The 20,455-nt window shown below is 40.7% G+C and overlaps 1 protein-coding gene across 1 annotated transcript in view; it reads right to left on the minus strand.

Moving 5' to 3' along the window:
• Positions 1-20,455, minus strand: part of LOC124776519 (RNA demethylase ALKBH5-like) — a 116,681-nt gene that overhangs the window by 45,987 nt on the left and 50,239 nt on the right. The window contains exon 4 of the mRNA XM_047251547.1: positions 11,889-12,020. Within this exon, the coding sequence (XP_047107503.1) occupies positions 11,889-12,020 (132 nt within the window). The remainder of the gene's footprint in view (positions 1-11,888; positions 12,021-20,455) is intronic.

Here is a 20,455-nt window from a genome sequence, read left to right on the forward strand (position 1 = left end):
TGGTACAGCTGATTCATGAAAGTATTGGGGGGGGGGGGGGGGGGGGGGGGGGATTTTGAGCCACACATGGTCAAATATCTGTTGTCATAGGTAGGAAAAGTAAGTCTTTTTAGGATAAATCCAGACAACAGGTTCCCCTGCCTAAAGAATAGCTTTGGCACTTTAAAAAATACTGAAGCATCCACTCACAAGACAGATTTTAAACACCTCAAATATCACATATACCAGATGTTACAAAGAAAAACAAACCATTGGAAAGAGTAACATGGGGAATTTCACAGACTTAACAATCCTCCATCAAAACATGCAATCAATAAAAAAATAAAATACAACTATTAGAAGTTGAGCTCCAATCTTTGAACTACAAAGTAGTTTGCATTATTGAACACTGGTGTAGAGAGACAGAAATCCAACATGTAGTATTATCATTATATGAAAAGGCAAACTCTTACCGCAGAACTACTTCAAGAGGTGGAGGATCACGCATTTACATCAGAAAAGGAACACAGTTCAATCAAGACATGACCTTAGTACAGTAAGTGAAGTCAAACACTTTGAAATATCAGTTATTGAATCAACAGGGCTTGATATCACCAAGAAATTAATCATTGTGTGTGTGTGTGTGTGTGTGTGTGTGTGTGTGTGTCTGTGTGTGTATAAATCTCCCAGTGGTAGTGTGGACACTTTTTTCAATAAGTTAACAGAAGTTCTCGATAAAGTCTAAAGTACAAAGGTCAACATAATCCTGTGTGGGGACATTAATATCAACACTAATATCATAAATGAATCTAGCAGCACCTTCATAAATATCCTTCAAAGTTTTGGCATGTCCCTAATGGTCAATAGTGCAACAAGGGTTACCACAACAACTTCATCAGTAATTGACCATGTGGCCACAAATATGGACAGGGAAAAATGTGATGCAGCTGGAAAAGATCTATGACTATCAGACCATCTCTGTCAAACAACAACAACAATAATAAAATCAGGCATAAATCATTCCCTAAACTACAAGCCTACAAACGACACCTATCAGAAATCATAATAAAAGATTTTTCAAAAGAACTAGAAAAACAAAGCTGGGATGAAGTGTATAAGGAAACCAATGCGAATATGAAATTCTCTAAATTCTCCACACTGTTTAAATTGAACTTTGAAAAGGCGTTTCCAAAAGTATGCATGTCTGTATCAATGTCTCTCAAAAACAGATGGATAATAGCAGGTATTAAGAAGTCCTCCAGAACACTTAAACACCTCAGTTCCATGGAAAACACTCGCAATGACCCAGAATTCTTAAATTTCTATCACAGATACAAAAAGATCTATAGGAAGGTGCTGACTGCTGCAAAAAAGTCATTTACTGACAAAATAACATATAATGCAGAGAATAAAAGCAAAGCAGTCTGGGATGTTATAAAAAAGGAAACGGGGAGGAGCAAACAAATGTAGAATAACATACTGCTAAGGGAGGGGGGGATAAGGTCATAAATGATCCACAACACTTAGCAAACTATGTAAATGAGCATTTTTCAAGTATTGCTGAGAAGTTAGAGCAAAAATTCCCCCAAACAAATAAAACACCTGTAAATAATATTGCACTAAATACAGTGAGGTTACTTCCAACCACAGACAATGAAGTCATTAAAACTGTTCAAAAACTAAAAAATAAAGAGTCAGTAGGCTTAGATGAAGTAATGAAACAATGCATAGGGATTAGACAAGGCCCCTTAACAAATATAATAAAAGAATCCTTCCCATCAGGGACATTTCCAGAGCAGATAAAACAGGCAAGAGTTGTACCTTTGCCTAAGAAAGGTAATGCAGAAGACATCGAAAATTACTGGCCCATTTCACTGCTGTCACCATTCTCAAAAATAATAGAACAATTATGAAAGATAGATTAATGAATTACCTGAATAAATACAATCTTTTAAGTGAATCACAGTTTGGTTTCCGAAGCGGCAAAAATACACAGTCTGTCATAGTAGTATTCACAAAAGTTTTACTTGATGCTCTTGATAAAGATGAGTGTATCACAGGCATATTTTTGGATCTTTCTAAGGCGTTTGATACAGTCGAACATAAGATTCTATTAAATAAATTACAAGCATTAGGAATAAGAGGGGTAGCTAATGACTGGTTTCAATCATACCTAACAGACAGGATACAAAGAGCAGAGGTAACACATACTTCAAATAAATCTAAATATTTAGTAGAACACTTATAAGAACCAAAATACGTTAATACAGGGCTTCCGCAAGGTAGCTGGTTAGGACCAATACTGTTCCTGATGTACATCAATGACTTTCCCAGTAGTGTGACTCATGGTACGAAACATTCTCTTCGCCGATGACAGCAATATTATAGTCACTAAGAAAACAAGAGAACTCCTTGCCAAGAAAGCAAATGAAACTCTCAACGAAGTTTATGATTGGTCAATAAGTAATAAAGTGACATTGAACATAAAGAAAACTAATGCCATGAATTTCAGTTTGAAGAGGAAAAATGAATGTTAAATTAAACGTACATGGCACCTCTATAGACAGTGCAACAAATGCAAAATTTCTAGGAATGAATATTGATTCTCAGTTGAAGTGGTGTGAACACACAAAGGTACTTGCAAACAGAATGCCATCAGCATGTTATGCCCTTAGTATCCTATCATCAGTGTGGAACATGCAGTGTCTTTTAATTACACATTATTCATATGTACACTCAATTCTCAGCTATAGCATTATTTTTTTGGGGAACAAATGCACAAAATATGAACACAATTTTCAAACTTCAGAAAAGAGCCATAAGAATAATAACCAAAAATACTAGTTGAGTTCATTGTAATGATCTGTTCAGAACACTGGGGATTTTAACTGCTCCATGTGAATACATTTACATCAGCTGTACACATCAGAAATAACATTGGTAATTACTGCACAAACAGCTCTGTCCACGACCATGCAACAAGAGGGAGACTCAATTTACATTTACCAAGAAAAAATAAACATAAAACTCAAAACAGCATTTTCTATTAAGGAATAAAACTGTAAAGAGATTAAAGAAATTGCAAACATAAACTTATTTAAAAAGGCAGATAAAAAGTATCTGTTTTGCAGTACATTTTATATATTGAAGGATTACTTAGCACAGAGTAGGGGTTTGATTAAAAAAAAAAAAAAAAAAAAAAAAAAAAAAAAAAAAAAAAAAAGAAGTTATACAAATAAATAATAATAATAATAAAATATCCAACATTCCACATACCACCTTCACTTTATGTTTTATTCCTCTTTTTTTCCTTTCTATAAATACTTACCCCGCAAGCTATGTATAGCACAATACTAACACCTCTTCCTCTTTCTGAGCTCAACATCTCACTCATTATGGAGGGATGCTGACTCAGTTTTCCAGGATAGGAAAGAGGAAGTTTCAGAACAGAAAATGGCCCAGAGATCACTTGTGTGTGTGTGTGTGTGTGTGTGTGTGTGTGTGTGTGTGTGTGTGTGTGTGTGTGTGTGGTGTGCGAAGTGTTATGGAACGATGTGTGCAGTGACTGATAGTGAGATATGAGTAAACAGTGTGGCATTAGATTATTTAATAAGTTATTTGTAAAAAACGTATTGTATACCAGGAGTAAATCCAACAATTGTCTCTAACTAGAAGTCTGTAAATATATGTGTATACGAATTAGCTGATTTTAAATTGATCTAAATTTGTAAATATATATAAAAACAAAGATGAGGTGACTTACCGAACAAAAGCGCTGGCAGGTCGATAGACACACAAACAAACACAAACACACACACAAAATTCAAGCTTTCGCAACAAACTGTTGCTTCATCAGGAAAGAGGGAAGGAGAGGGGAAGACGAAAGGAAGTGGGTTTTAAGGGAGAGGGTAAGGAGTCATTCCAATCCCGGGAGCGGAAAGACTTACCTTAGGGGGAAAAAAGGACAGGTATACACTCGCACACACGCACATATCCATCCACACATACAGACACAAGCAATATGTCTGCTTGTGTCTGCAGGTATACACTCGCACACACGCACATATCCATCCACACATACAGACACAAGCAATATGTCTGCTTGTGTCTGTATGTGTGGATGGATATGTGCGTGTGTGCGAGTGTATACCTGTCCTTTTTTCCCCCTAAGGTAAGTCTTTCCGCTCCCGGGATTGGAATGACTCCTTACCCTCTCCCTTAAAACCCACTTCCTTTCGTCTTCCCCTCTCCTTCCCTCTTTCCTGATGAGGCAACAGTTTGTTGCGAAAGCTTGAATTTTGTGTGTGTGTTTGTGTTTGTTTGTGTGTCTATCGACCTGCCAGCGCTTTTGTTCGGTAAGTCACCTCATCTTTGTTTTTATATATATTTTTTCCCACGTGGAGTGTTTCCTTCCATTATATTAAATTTGTAAATACTTTGACATGTCCTATATCCTTGTAAAAAGAGATCTACAGATGAATAAAGCTGCTGCTACTACTACTACTACTACTACTACTACTACTACTACTATTGTATTCTCAATAAAGCCAAAAACTATAAATAAAAAATGTTTTTCATATAACAATATATGCAAAAATATGCGTTTTACAACAATGCAGACACACAATCAACACTACAGCACAAATTAGCTATGGAGAAAAACACACAGAATTAAAGACAACGTAACCGATATCAATAGTAATAAGCATTTATCAACTTTTGGAAAATAACTGAAAAATCACACCTTCATACACTGTTATAAAAATTAACTTTTAATATACTTCACTAAAACACTTTATTAATGTAAGTGAGATCTAGATGTCACATAAAAATTCAAATGCTCAAACATATCTACTAGGTGAAAACAGAAAAACTCACTTTATGAGAAACTGTACCTGTTGCATTTATCAAGTTTTGAAAAAATGTTCCTCAATGATGCTGTGCACTACTACTACTACTCCTACTACTACTCCTACTCCTTGACGATGCAGTGGATATCTGTTTTACGCATTTAATTATTTTCTTTCATTTTGAGTGGGTATATGTTTTTGTTTGCATTAGCAGTGGTGCAAAGCCAAGTATTTCTTCATGGTGCGAGAAGCTGCTATCACTTTGGTAAATAAGTATTAACAATGCATGTGCTGAAAGGTGTAATGGATAGTGTTTCCGTTGCTAAGAAATTTACAAAAATAGAGATAGAAAACTTATTTCAAATTTGAACTTAGCATGCTGTAAGAATAATACAAGGTGCTGACCCCACAATCATCTTGTAGCCACCTGTTTAAGGAGTTGGGCATTTTGACAACTGCTTCAGAGCATTATTTCCTCATGAAGTTTGTTGTAAATAATCAAATGCAGTTCAAGAGAAACAATGATGTACATAATTACAATGAACAAAGAAAAATGATATTCATTACTCCACATTAAGGTTGTCTTTGCACATGCTGGAACTAAAATTTTTTATCACTTACTAAGTGATATAAAATGTCTGAGACAGCAAAGTGTGATTTGGAAACAAACTGAAGAACTTTCTTCTTGACAATTCCTTCTATACTGTACAAGAATATCTATTATTGTAGCATAATAATGTACTAAAGTTCTGGTTCACAATAACAAATCATTTAGGAAAAAAGGAGATTAATCACCGACGGGCAGAAGCGCTGTCATCGACAGGTACACAAACTTGTAGGAGAAACATGTACACACACACACACACACACACACACACACACACACACACACACACACACACACACACCCCTACACACACCTACACTGTACTTAAGTTTGCTGCCAGCTCTTTCCTGGCCCATGACGAGTGTATGTACTGGGTGAGGTGTGGCCACAGGGTGGGGTGGGATGAGGGGTGGAGAGAGGCGGGAGGCACGTAGGGTGTTGGGGGGAAGTGGCTAGCAGCTTGTGGGGGAGTGGTGAGCTGTTTGTGAAATTGTGTGCCCAGCTGTCTGCCACCTGCTCCTCTCCATTTCTCCCATACAGTCTGGCCTCCCGCAGCAAATGTATCTTCAGTGATGAGAACTCTCCCAGTATGTTGAAGGCCTCACCTCCATCCCAAGAACTAACTGCAAAGAAGCAACCCCCTTGTCACCCAATACCACCCAGAAGTGGAATGACTGAACCACGTCCTTCATCAGGGCTTTGATTATCCATAATCATGCCCTGAGGGACATCCTACCTAAGATACTTCCATCCCCTCCCAAAGTGGTATAATGCCACACACCCAAGCTCCACAACATCCTAGTCCATTCCAATAGCACCCACCCCCCAATGCCAACCCACCCCCAATTCCCTGTCACAGGGATCATGCCCTTGTGGAAGACCCAGATGCAAGCCCTGCCCTTGCAAGGTGGAAACTGATGTGGACCTCTCACAATGAGTGCAAGACCCATTTCACTCACCCACCTTACATTTTTAATACACAACTATGCAGTTTGCATATGGTTTTGCGGAATCATTCTGAATATTTCTTTGTCCTTACACGGGAGTAACCAAGCGGGGTAAGAGGTGATTAAATGTCACATTTCACACAAACAGTAAATTTTGTAGCAGAAAAAAATAATTCGGTTTCTGTGAGCAAGCTGCAATGTGCCCTACACAATGAAGTGGGAGAACGGCCTTCGAGGCAGTTTATAGCGGCCTCCATATGTGGTCTGAGAGAAAGCCAGCGGACACGCTGCCCTCAGCCGGCGGCAGCCTTTGTACAGGATGGGGGTGGGATTGCGCTCTTGTCCTGCACCGTAAAACTCAAGGATGCGATTTCTCCACTATGTGGACAGCTGGCCCAGACTCAGTTTTTTGCGTCCAAGGTGCCTATTAACACAGAAGACGGCCTGGCGCCACTATGAGTCGAATTGGTGAAGTGCACTCCCTGTAAACCCCTCACTCCCCCCCCTCTTGGCATGTGACTCTGCAGAAACATTCCGACAGTTCCATTAGCAATGCAGAAGCATCAACAATGTTTCAACTTAAAACACCTTCCAGAAGCAGCCCACTGGCTGTAATTGTGTGACCTGGGACGATAATACCCATGAACACAGTGTTTGGAGGGAACACAGTGGCCTGGCGGAAATAATTGGGCAGCCTGCTGGTGCAGAGTAGGAGACACTGAGGCTACACTCTATCTGAGAAAAATGGATTCATGTTCTGAGTGCTTTAGCAAGTCGTAGTACTCTGTATTATGCGTTACAGAGTACGGAGGTAGTAGTTTTACATAGGAACATGTTTATCACGATCGCGCGTCATTGCAGTTGCTGCTCCATTGGCCATCTACAGAGGAACTCATCGAGCAATGTAGGCAGTCGACGGCAGCACCGGGTACAGCTGCAGTTATTACTGGCAAATATACACAGCACTGGCATACTTCGATCAATCTTGTTGCATCCTGCTAGAGCAATAGAACTTGCGACATTTGATTACCAGCTCAAACCACTCGTGATCGCCACTTTACATAATATTTTTGGTGGACTAGTGACAGGACACACACAGAATTTTGTGCAGTACATCTGGATAGGGAGAATGCCAGCCGTCGCAGAAGCCATTTCAAAGTTTACTGTGTAGATTTTAACTGTTCTCTTTTTAGCACTGAGGGAAAACTTTTAATAACAATCTAATTATTTTGTCTCTTCTGAACCGAATAAATTCATTAATTATTCTGGTCCTCACAGCACTTATCTATTCAGAATCACTAATTTTGGAGGGTTATAAGAAAAAGGTGAAGATTTACATAATCTTACATGAGAAAAGTGTTCACACTGAAGTTAGCTGCATAGCAGGGTTAACATAACAATATCAGATGGAGTGTTGTGCAATTAAATATTATATTAATAATTCTCTGAATTTAGAGTCTAAAATGCAATCATTTGCATAGTAAATTGTAACTTTCTACATCTACATCTACATTTATACTCCGCAAGCCACCCAACGGTGTGTGGCGGAGGGCACTTTACGTGCCACTGTCATTACCTCCCTTTCCTGTTCCAGTCGCGTATGGTTCGCGGGAAGAACGACTGTCTGAAAGCCTCCGTACGCGCTCTAATCTCTCTAATTTTACATTCGTGATCTCCTCGGGAGGTATAAGTAGGGAGAAGCAATATATTCGATACCTCATCCAGAAACGCACCCTCTCGAAACCTGGCGAGCAAGCTACACCGCGATGCAGAGCGCCTCTCTTGCAGAGTCTGCCACTTGAGTTTGCTAACCATCTCCGTAACGCTATCACGGACCAAATAACCCTGTGACGAAACCCGATCTGGTACGGATCCCACACTGATGAGCAATACTCAAGTATAAGTCGAACGAGTGTTTTGTAAGCCACCTCCTTCGTTGATGGACTACATTTTCTAAGCACTCTCCCAATGAATCTCAACCTGGCACCCGCCTTACCAACAATTAATTTTATATGATCATTCCACTTCAAATCGTTCCGCACGCATACTCCCAGATATTTTACAGAAGTAACTGCTACCAGTGTTTGTTCCGCTATCATATAATCATACAATAAAGGATCCTTCTTTCTATGTATTCGCAATACATTACATTTGTCTATGTTAAGGGTCAGTTGCCACTCCCTGCACCAAGTGCCTATCCGCTGCAGATCTTCCTGCATTTCGCTACAATTTTCTAATGCTGCAACTTCTCTGTATACTACAGCATCATCCGCGAAAAGCCGCATGGAACTTCCGACACTATCTACTAGGTCATTTATATATATTGTGAAAAGCAATGGTCCCATAACACTCCCCTGTGGCACGCCAGAGGTTACTTTAACGTCTCTCCATTGATAACAACATGCTGTGGTCTGTTTGCTAAGAACTCTTCAATCCAGCCACACAGCTGGTCTGATATTCCGTAGGCTCTTACTTTGTTTATCAGGCGACAGTGCGGAACTGTATCGAACGCCTTCCGGAAGTCAAGAAAAATAGCATCTACCTGGGAGCCTGTATCCAATATTTTCTGGGTCTCATGAACAAATAAAGCGAGTTAGGTCTCACACGATCGCTGTTTCCGGAATCCATGTTGATTCCTACATAGTAGATTCTGGGTTTCCAAAAACGACATGATACTCGAGCAAAAAACATGTTCTAAAATTCTACAACAGATCGACGTCAGAGATATAGGTCTATAGTTTTGCGCATCTGCTCGACGACCCTTCTTGAAGGCTGGGACTATCTGTGCTCTTTTCCAATAATTTGGAACCCTCCGTTCCTCTAGAGACTTGCGGTACACGGCTGTTAGAAGGGGGGCAAGTTCTTTGGCGTACTCTGTGTAGAATCGAATTGGTATCCCGTCAGATCCAGTGGACTTTCCTCTATTGAGTGATTCCAGTTGCTTTTCTATTCCTTGGACACTTATTTCGATGTCAGCCATTTTTTCGTTTGTGCGAGGATTTAGAGAAGGAACTGCAGTGCGGTCTTCCTCTGTGAAACAGCTTTGGAAAAAGGTGTTTAGTATTTCAGCTTTACGCGTGTCATCCTCTGTTTCGAGCCACTTACTGATTTAACGTAAGACCAGAACTTCCTAGGATTTTCTGTCAAGTCGGTACATAGAATTTTACTTTCGAATTCACTGAACGCTTCACGCATAGCCCTCCTTACGCTAACTTTGACATCGTTTAGCTTCTGTTTGTCTGAGAGGTTTTGGCGGCGTTTAAACTTGGAGTGGAGCTCTCTTTGCTTTCGCAGTAGTTTCCTAACTTTGTTGTTGTACCATGGTGGGTTTTTCCCGTCCCTCACAGTTTTACTCGGCACGTACCTGTCTAAAACGCATTTTATGATTGCCTTGAACTTTTTCCATAAACACTCAACATTGTCAGTGTCGGAACAGAAATTTTCGTTTTGATCTGTTAGGTAGTCTGAAATCTGCCTTCTATTACTCTTGCTAAACAGATAAACCTTCCTCCCTTTTTTATATTCCTATTAACTTCCATATTCAGGGATGCTGCAACGGCCTTATGATCACTGATTCCCTGTTCTGTACATACAGAGTCGAAAAGTTCGGGTCTGTTTGTTATCAGTAGGTCCAAGATGTTATCTCCACGAGTCGGTTGTCTGTTTAATTGCTCGAGGTAATTTTCGGATAGTGCACCCAGTATAATGTCACTCGATGCTCTGTCCCTACCACCCGTCCTAAACATCTGAGTGTCCCAGTCTATATCTGGTAAATTGAAATCTCCACCTAAGACTATAACATGCTGAGAAAATTTATGTGAAATGTATTCCAAATTTTCTCTCAGTTGTTCTGCCACTAATGCTGCTGAGTCGGGAGGTCGGTAAAAGGAGCCAATTATTAACCTAGTTCGGTTGTTGAGTGTAACCTCCACCCATAATAATTCACAGGAACTATCCACTTCTACTTCACTACAGGATAAACTACTACTAACAGCGACGAACACTCCACCACCGGTTGCATGCAATCTATCCTTTCTAAACACCGTCTGTACCTTTGTAAAAATTTCGGCAGAATTTATCTCTGGCTTAAGCCAGCTTTCTGTGCCTATAACGATTTCAGCTTCGGTGCTTTCTATCAGCGCTTTAAGTTCTGGTACTTTACCAACGCAGCTTCGACAGTTGACAATTACAATACCGATTGCTGCTTGGTCCCCGCATGTCCTGACTTTGCCCCGCACCCGTTGAGGCTGTTGCCCTTTCTGTACTTGCCCAAAGCCATCTAACCTAAAAAACCGCCCAGCCCACGCCACACAACCCCTGCTACCCGTGTAGCCGCTTGTTCCGTGTAGTGGACTCCTGACCTATCCAGCGGAACCCGAAACCCCACCACCCTATGGCGCAAGTCGAGGAATCTGCAGCCCACACGGTCGCAGAACCGTCTCAGCCTCTGATTCAGACCCTCCACTCAGTGGCCATTTCCCATCCTGTCCACCCACCCAGCAGCTCTTATTCCAGTCCTATCACAGGCTTATTCTACCCCATCAGAGGCCGTACCAACTGTGAAAGCAGCCATGTTATATATCAGCTCTGCTGCAACCACTGCACAGCGTTGTACATTGGTATGTGAACTAACCAGGTGTCAACCAGTATGAATGGCCACCACTACAACAGTTGCCAAAAATGAGGTAGACCACTGAGTGACACTACAGCAGCAGAGAACAGCATGCAAGATTTCAATGGCTGCTTCACAGCCCGTGCCATCTGGAACTTCCCTTTTCTGAGCTGTGCAGATCAGAGCTATCCTTACAGCACATCATTCACTCCAGTAACCTCCCTGGCATAAACCTAAGATAGCTCGCTGTCCCCCCACCCAATGGTGTGTGTGTGTGTGTGTGTGTGAAGGGTGGGAGGTAAATAGGGGGAAGGGGTGGGGGGGAGGGAGGGCTAGGGGGAGTGGGAGGGGGGGGGGGAGGGAGGGAGGGAGGGAGGGGGAGAGAGAGAGAGAGAGAGAGAGAGAGAGAGAGAGAGAGAGAGAGAAAATTTTAGTTTTGTTCATTGAATATTTACATTGAAAAAGTCTTTCCGAAACACAGAAATAGTTATTTTAATGCTGGGATATATCTAAATTCACACACACTATACTACATCATTTTTCATATCCAGATCATTTTTTCCCCCACACTACTGGCATAAAGTAAAGGCTTCTATTAATGTGGTTACCTGTGTGAACAAAGAAAAAAAAAGTTTTGGTAAGACTGAAGAACAAAATAGAAAACTATGATAAAACAAAATATTACAGTCAATTATTTATTCACACTAACTGCCATGTCTATACAGGCATCTCTTGTCATCTCACAATACATTCAATTCTGTGCAAGTAATCTGAAATTGTACTGAACTCTTCCAAACAGCCCTTGAATAAAAAAATCTTACTTTTGCACAATAATATTTTTAATAATGCAACACACATGTAATACATAAGTTAACAGAAACTACGAAGATTACCTCAGTATGGTGACACAGCCTCGTGACAAAGGCAGGCATAAGATGGGCTTTGATACTCTGATTGGTTTGAAACTAAACTTGCAACCAAAGCTTAGAGCACTGTCACTCATGAATGAGACAGAAACAATTGGCCTGGAGGAGAAAAAAAAAAAAAAGAAAAAAATAAAGAAAAAAGAAAACCTCATTACAGATGCTACATTATTCAAGTACCAATACAAATTTTTTTTATGCCAAAACCATGAATATGTCAAAATGGGAATTTTGACTGAACTGTCATTGTCAAATTTCATTTTTCATGTTCTTTGTTATGTCAAAACTTTGAATGTGATAACATAGAAGAAAATATATGCTTTACAATGAAAGTTTAAAAGAACTGTACTTAGTAACATTTCAACAATGAATGTGACGAAGTCATGATTTTGGCACACTGGTGACTCTTGTCATACCAGAACAGCAAATTTACCATATTTATGCTTACGGCATTCTTGAATGTCCTCAGATCACTTCGTAATTAAGGATGTTCTACATACATCGATTAAATTTACTGACAAATTACCTTACATGTGATTAAAATTGTGTGTTTTGTCACTATTTACGTCATTTCACATGCAGCAATGTGATACAGAAGTTTATTTTGTAATTCAGTCATGAGACACAAATAGGTGTCAGGTTCCAATTCTACTGGAAACTCAGTTGGCCCACTATCAGATTGTCTGGAGCTGGCAAATTGCAGCCTTCAAACTGTTCACAGACAACCTACTCCGATGATGATTATTGTTAATCAGAGTAATAATACTGGCAATACATATACTTGAAATCGGGATGAAAGGAACTTAAGGAAAAATGTAGCAGAACGAAGTAAAATAACCCTATTATTAACTCCTGCCTCCCAGAAGTCACAGACCTTGCCGAGCTGGGACGGAGTGACATGCATATTGCAACGACACAATAGCCATACCGTTGGTGCAGCCACAATGGAGCGGTACCTGTGAAGACACACACACAAATGTGGTTTGGTTCCTCAAGAGGGGCAGCAGCCTTTACAGTAGCTGCAGGGACAAAAGTATGGATCTACTGAACTGGCCTTATAACATCAACAAATAATGCTGGTGGTAAGAATGGCTGAAAGCAAGGGGTAAGTGGCATGCAGATACTCTGTATGATTAAATGATGATGATATCCTCTTCGTTAAAATATTCTGGAGGTAAAATAATCGCCCATTAGGATCTCTGGGTGGAGCTACTCACAGGGATTTCACCAGGGGGTGTAATGTTAAGATTCCTTAATAGGGTAGATAGGTTTGAAATTTAAAAAGTGAAATGGATAAGTTTAAGTCAGATAAAGCAGTAATTAATGAAGTTTGCAGCAACACCCACAATGGTAGTACAAGTTTGTAAGCCAATTACCTCCATAGATGAAGAGATTCAAAGAATGCATAATGAGATAAGAGAGATAATTCAGATAATAAAGGTGAGGAAAGCTTAATTGTGATGGAGGACTTTAATTTGTTACCAGGGAAGGAAGACATGGAAAATAATAGGAGAATATGGACCATGGGAAATGAATGAAACAGGAAGCCACATGGTAGAATTTTGCAAAATATGTAATTTTATTATCAAAAACACTTTGTTAAAAAATCCTAGGAGAAGGTGCAGGTTGAACAGACCTGGAGACATTGAAAGGCTTCAGATTAATTATACAATGAAAAGAACAGACCCCGCAACCAGATTTTCAACTGTAAGACATTTCCAGGGGTAGATGTGGAGTTGGACCATAATGTATTGATTATGAACTGTATATCAAAAATGAAGAAATTTCAATAAAGAGAGGAATTTCAAAGAGGTAAGAAATTAAGGAGATAGGACCTAGATAAGCTGAAAGAACCAGAAGTTTTTGAGGATTTCAAAACAAGTATTAGACCATGATTGACTATACAGGGACAAGAAACACAGTCGACAATGAATGGGAACATTTGAGAGATGAAATAGTGAAGGCTGCAGAGGATCAAATAGATAAAAAAGACAATGCCTAGTGGAAATCCTTGGGCATCACAAAAGTTAATGAAGTAACTGATGAGAGGAAGAAATACAAAAATTCAGCAAATGAAGCAAGCAAAAGGAAAAAATACATCTAAAAATGAGATCGACAGGGTGTGTGAAACGGCTAAGCAGGAATGGCTGGAGGACAATTACAAGTCTATAGAAGCCCATATAACTAGGGTACAAACATTAAGTCAGAAAAAAAGGGAAAGCTGAAATGAATTTATAGGGAGGCTACACGTAGGAAATTAACTTTAAGGCTCTATTGTAGAAAGGGAAGAGGACGCAGATGAAGATAAGATTAAGAGTATGATACTCCAAGAAGAAACTGACAGAGTACTGAAAAATTAAGTCAAAACAAGGCCCCTGGAGTAGATGACATTCCATCAGAATTAATGGTTTCATGGGGGGGAACCAGCCATGGTACAACTATTACACTAGGTGTGCAAAATGGATGATGCATGTCAAATACTCTTACATTTCAAAAAGGATGTTATAATTCCAATTCCAAGGAAAGCAAGTGCTAACACGTACATATATTACTGAGCTATTAGTTTAATAAGTCATGGTTGCACAATACTAACAAATTATTTACAGGAGAATGAAAAAGCTGGTAGAAGCCGACCTCAGGAAAGATCAGTTCGAGTTCCGGAGAAATGTAGGGACACACGAGGCAATAATGATCCTACAACTAATCTTAGAAGAAAGGTTAATGAAAGACATACCTATGTTTAGATCATTTGTAGAATTGGAGAAAGCTTTTGACAATGTTGACTGCAATACACTCTTTGAAGTTCTGAAGGTAGCACGGTATAACACAGGGAAGAAAAGGTTATTTACAAATTGTACAGAAATGAGAAAGCAGTTATACGAGTTTAAAGGTATGAAAGGGAAGCAGTTGTTGAGATGGGAATGAGACATGGTTGTAGCCTGCCACCAATGTTATCAAATCTATACACTGAGCCAAAAATAAATAAATAAATAAAAGAAATAAAAAATGGAGAAGGAATTAACACACAGGGACAATAAATAAAAACTTTGAGGTTTGCCAATGATAATGTACTTCTTTCAGACAGTAAAAGATTTGGAAGAGCAGTTTAACACAATGGACAGTGTGTTGAAATAAGGATATAAGATAGACACTAAAAAGAGCAGAACAAGGTAATGGAATGAAGTCCAATTAAATCAGGCTGCTGAGGGAATCAGATTAAGAAATGAGACACTAAAAGTAGTAGGTGAGTTTTGCTATTTGGGTAGTAAAATAACTAATGATTGCTGAAGTAGAGAGCATATAAAATGCTGACTGGTAATGGCAAGAAAATGTTTGACAAATTTTCTTCAGAAACGTCAAGTATAAATTTAAATGTTGGGAAGTCTTTTTCAAAGGTATCTGTCTGGACTGTAACCATGTACAGAAGTGAAACTTGGATGATAAGCAGTTCAGATAAAAGAGAATAGAATCTTTCGAAATGTGTGCTACAGGAGAGTAGATTGCGTTACAGATTAGAAATCATCAATTTAGTATGTGCATGTCCGTTCAGACGGGAGGGGATGGGGGGATCTTACAGGAAGACCGAGTAAGAAATATGGTAAGCAGGTTCAAATGGATGTAGCTTGCAACAATTATTCAGAGATGAGGAGGCTTGGACAGGATACAGCAGAGAGCTGCGTCAAACAAGTCTTCCCACTGAGAACAGCAACTCATCTGAGGAGGTGCTCTGAAATGGAGAATATGAGATGAAGATAACTGGTAAAAGTTTTTGAGGAAACAAAACAGGCGTGTCATATACTGGATCCAGATGACAGAGTGTCTGGCACAACTCTTGCTACCCACTCCGAGTCGGAATAAAGTTACACACCAATGTTTTATATTAGTTGATGCAGACCAATGAGTCAAGATACACAATATTTTCAGCAACATGGAAAATTCAGATTAAGAATGTCAATTTATAGAAAATCATATCCAAATAAGGCTGGAAGTCTAATAAGGAATATAAAAGCAGCTGAAAAGGAGGAAAAGGGGGGGGGGGGGATGAATGAATTATTTCTTATGATTTTCTCTACCTTAAATGAAACTTAAGCTACAGTAAGAAATGCTCTTTAAAAATGCTGTGACATCATTAGTGAGAGAGACAAATGTAGTAGATACAGCCACACAAACTGTCAGAGCTATAAAGTTCATATAAGCTCTTCCACCTTGAGTTAACCTTCCATGAAATCACACTACAGTAGAGAGATATGATAACTGTACCTAGAATCAAAGCAGAATATTACTGTAAAGAACAATTTCTATAAAGCCAACTGTGAAGAGGATAACTGCAATCGAGTATCTCGTGTGGCTAGATATTCTACCTGCCTGAGAAAAGTGGCACTGCATAAACTGACCCTATACAACTTCAGAATTCATGAAGGCACTTGTCACTTGTAGAATTAGACACAAAAACTACAACATCAATGAATCACAACTGGAATCAGATAACTCATATAAATACTTGGGTGTAGCTATCAGCACAGACACAAAACAGACGATCACATAGGCTCAATTACAAGCAAAGGAGTTGACAGACTTAGATACACTTGGAAAATGCACTCACTCTACAAAGAAGACTGCTTACAAAACACCTGATTGGTTGACAGAGGGTTATGGGACTAAACAGTGAGGTCATCAGTCCCGCAATTCAATTCAGAAGTTACATGCTTAGGATACATGTGTCTGCTAAAAGTAGGCGGATCCAGTCAGAGGCATCAAACTCTAAAGTGAGGCAGCTAAAAACACACACAGTAGAAGGCATAAAGGGTAGGCATAATCTAAAAACTGGAAAAACAGAGGGATAAAAGAGCAGTCTTTGCAATGGGGAGTGGTCATGGGTCTCAGACCTAGAAAACATTTATAAATGAAAATAAAAACCACTTTCACATACGAAACTGAGGACCATTTCAACCATCTGTGAACCATCTGCAAATACTGAAGACAAGGAATCTGAAAGGCTATACTTAATACAAAGGGCCAAAAGAAGGGGACATTTCACCAATATATGGGATACCATCAGTCCCTCCACAGCCACATTGTGGGAATGGTTCATTATGCACGAGAAATCAATGGGTGTGCCTAGTACGACTTGATGCGTAGACAGTGTAAGACAATGGACTCCTTGCGAGAGGAGCAGAAGGAAGAGTTCCAGACTGCAGTAGTCTCCTTGATTGTGTCGAGTTTATTACTGAGAGCATTAGTGCACCAGATGTCATTCCACTTTTGGGTGAAAATAGATTTGATGTGTATCTGCATATCTGCACCTGGAATCATGAAAGGGAATGGGGGCAAGTATCTGCCCCTCTAGCCAAACGGTCAGCCAGTTCATGCCCACATGACTTGGGATCCCCACAGAAAGACAACTGAGCAGCTGGTAAAGCCAAGGACAGAGAGAAGGTCATGGATAGCAGAGACCAAAGGGAGACTAGAGCAGCACTGGTCTACAGCCTGCAGGCTGCTCATTGAGTCAGTACATATTAAAACACTGTGGAGGGAGGCATGAGTAACAAAATGGAGGGCCTGTTAACGGCTACCAGCTCTGCTGTGAACACACTACATGGATCTGTCAGTAAATGATGCTCCATGCCAGCAGGAGGCATAAAAGCGTATCCCACCTTATCTATCATTTTAGAACCATCAGTGTAGAGCATGGTAACACCCTGGAACTCTTGAAGGATAGAATGTACAAGATACCGGTATATCATAGGGGTGACAGAGAACTTAGGATATTAGAATAGGTTGGTCCTAATCCATGGTCTAGGTGGCACCATTCTGGTGGGAGGTGGGGGTGAGGTGCATTCCAACCAGCAATCCCACCCAAGGGTGGGTATCAGGAGGGAGACATCCCTTGTTTCCAAAGAAGAGAGGGTACACGGGATGGTCAGGAAACTGTCGAATGGTGACTGTGTAAGAAACCAGGAGTTGGCCCCATCGTATTTGTAGAGGCGGAATCCCCATTTCTGCGAGGAGATTGTCAATGGGACTAATGCAAAAGGCAGCGATAGTCCGATGCACACTATAGAGGAGAACAGGGTCAAGCAGTTTCAGAGTGGTGGGAGCCACTGAGTCATACACTTGAAACCATAATTTAATCTGGAGAAAACCAGAGTGTGGTAAATATGGAGTAGAGAAGCACGGTCCGCACGGTGGGCCAGGAGGTGGAGAGCATTAAGCTTCCGCACGCAGGTAGTAATAAGATGGCTAACATGGGGCAGCCATGTCAACCTTTTATAAAAAGAAGGCCCAAGAAACGGGATTGTGCTACAACATCTAAGCACTTGTCACCTAAATAAAGGTCTGGATTGGGAGAACCTGTGCTCTGGAGGGAGAAATCTGGAAGCCACACGAAAGGGCCCAGGCAGAGACTCATCGGATGGCACCTTGGAGCTGGCATTCAGCAGATGCTACTGAGTGGGAGCTACATCATATGCAAAAATCGTCGACATACAGGGCAGGGGTAACCGAGGTCCAACAGAGGTTACAAGCCTATTGATGGCAATGAGGAAGAGTATTACACTTAACACAGAACCCTGCGGGATACTGTTCTCTTGGATCCGAATAGTGCTGAGTGAAGTGCAAACTCTAACCTGGAAGAGCTGGTGGGATAAAAACTCACAGATAAAAATCTGAAGGGGGTCATGAAGGCCACAGTCACAAAGGGTAACTAAAATGTGACATTGCCAAGCTGTGTCGTACGCCTTATGTAGGTCAAAGAAGACAGCAACAAGGTGTCGGCATTTGGAAAAAGCCTGTTGGATTGGTGTTTACCATCTGAGTAAATGGCCATTGTAGATCAGTCTTCCAGATGCCACACTGATACGGGTACAAAAGGCCAGTAGGCCAAAAGGGAGTACCCAACATAATTGGAAGCTAACTATCCTCTCGAGCAGTTTACAAAGTATGTTGGTCAGGCTAATCGGTCGGTAGCTGTCGACATACTTTGGGTTCTTCCTGGGCTTCAGTATGGGGATAACTATGCTGTCTTGCCATTGTTAGAGGATGAAGCCCATGAGCCAAATGCAGTTGAATACCATGAGTAGATGTTGCCTCTAGGTAACATTCAAGTGTTGGATCACTGGTTGTGGATGGAATCTGGGCCTGGAGCCACGCCATGTGAAAAGGCAAGAGCCTGCAAGAATTCCTGTTCAGTGAAGGGTTCATTATAGGTTTCAGTTTGATGTAGGTTGAAATAGGTGGTGGTTTTTTCACCTCACTGTTTATGCCAGAGAAAGGTGGCAGGATAGGAAGAGGGCTCCGATGCTGTCACAAAGTGTGTCGTGAGGTTCTGCAAAGACCAACTGAGAGATCAGTACACAGAGCACCCTGTAGGATAAGAACCTAGACAATTGATGCAGGTGGTCTGAAAGGCTACAGAGATTGGATCATACCTGAGATGAAGAGGCATATATCCCCAGGGAAGAAACAGTGTGCTCCCAGCATTCCTTTTTACTCTGCTTAATAAAGTAACAAGCCTTAGCATGGAGATGTTTGAAAGCAATAAGGTTGGTCTGTGAAGGGTGTCATTTAAATCGTTGCAGCACCCTTAGACAGTCCTGGATAGCCACTGCTACATTCCTGGTCCACCACAGTACCGGTCGATGATGAAGGGGACCAGTGGATAGGGGGATAGCAGTGCCAACGGCATGAAGAATTGTGTCAGAGACGTCTTGCATGACTGCATCTATCCAATCTGAGAGAGATGTTGAAGTACACAGCAGATGAATATACGGCCAATTGGCTCTGCAGAATGACAGAATCATCGCAAAGTGGTCACCATCACAAAAATCATTATGGGGTGACCAATGTAGAGAAGCCATTAGAGCAGGGGAAGAGATCATGAGGTCAACAGCAGAAAAGGTGCCAAGAAATGGGTAGGAGAATGGTCATTGAGGAGAGAGAAATCAAAGTCCGTAATAAATTGGTCAATTACAAGATACCTATCTGTTGAAGTGGCACTCCCCACAGGGAATTGTGTGCATTGAAGTCCCCAAGGAGGAGATATGGGGGTGGGAGTATTAATGTAGGTAGTTCAATATAAGAAAGTGGTCTATCTGGAGGGAGGTAGACAATGCAAATAGTGATTGCTGGGGTCATTTGCACTCATACCACTATTGCTTCCAGGGTGGTGTGAATGGGGACCCAGTTACTAATGACATCGGTGTGAATGAAAGTGCAGACTCCTCCAGATGCTATCTCAAGGGTCGGCACGGATCCGACATAACACCCATAACCATGAAACACTGGAGAGTGGCCATCATGGAAGTATGTTTCTTTAAGAGCAAGACGGACTGCAGAATAAGAGGAAACACATTATCGTATTTCCAGTAGGTGGCGGTAATAAACATTGCAATTCCACCGGATTACTGTGTGGCAAGAGTCCAGGTTAAACATAAAGAAGTTAAGCAGGGGTCCTGTCACTGGAGCAGTGGTCGTCACTGATGAGGATGGGGTGATGTTCATAAAATTTGGGTCTGGTGCGGAGTGAGAAGGAGGGGGCG

Source organism: Schistocerca piceifrons, chromosome 2, assembly GCF_021461385.2.
Source record: "Schistocerca piceifrons isolate TAMUIC-IGC-003096 chromosome 2, iqSchPice1.1, whole genome shotgun sequence".
NCBI lineage: Eukaryota > Metazoa > Arthropoda > Insecta > Orthoptera > Acrididae > Schistocerca > Schistocerca piceifrons.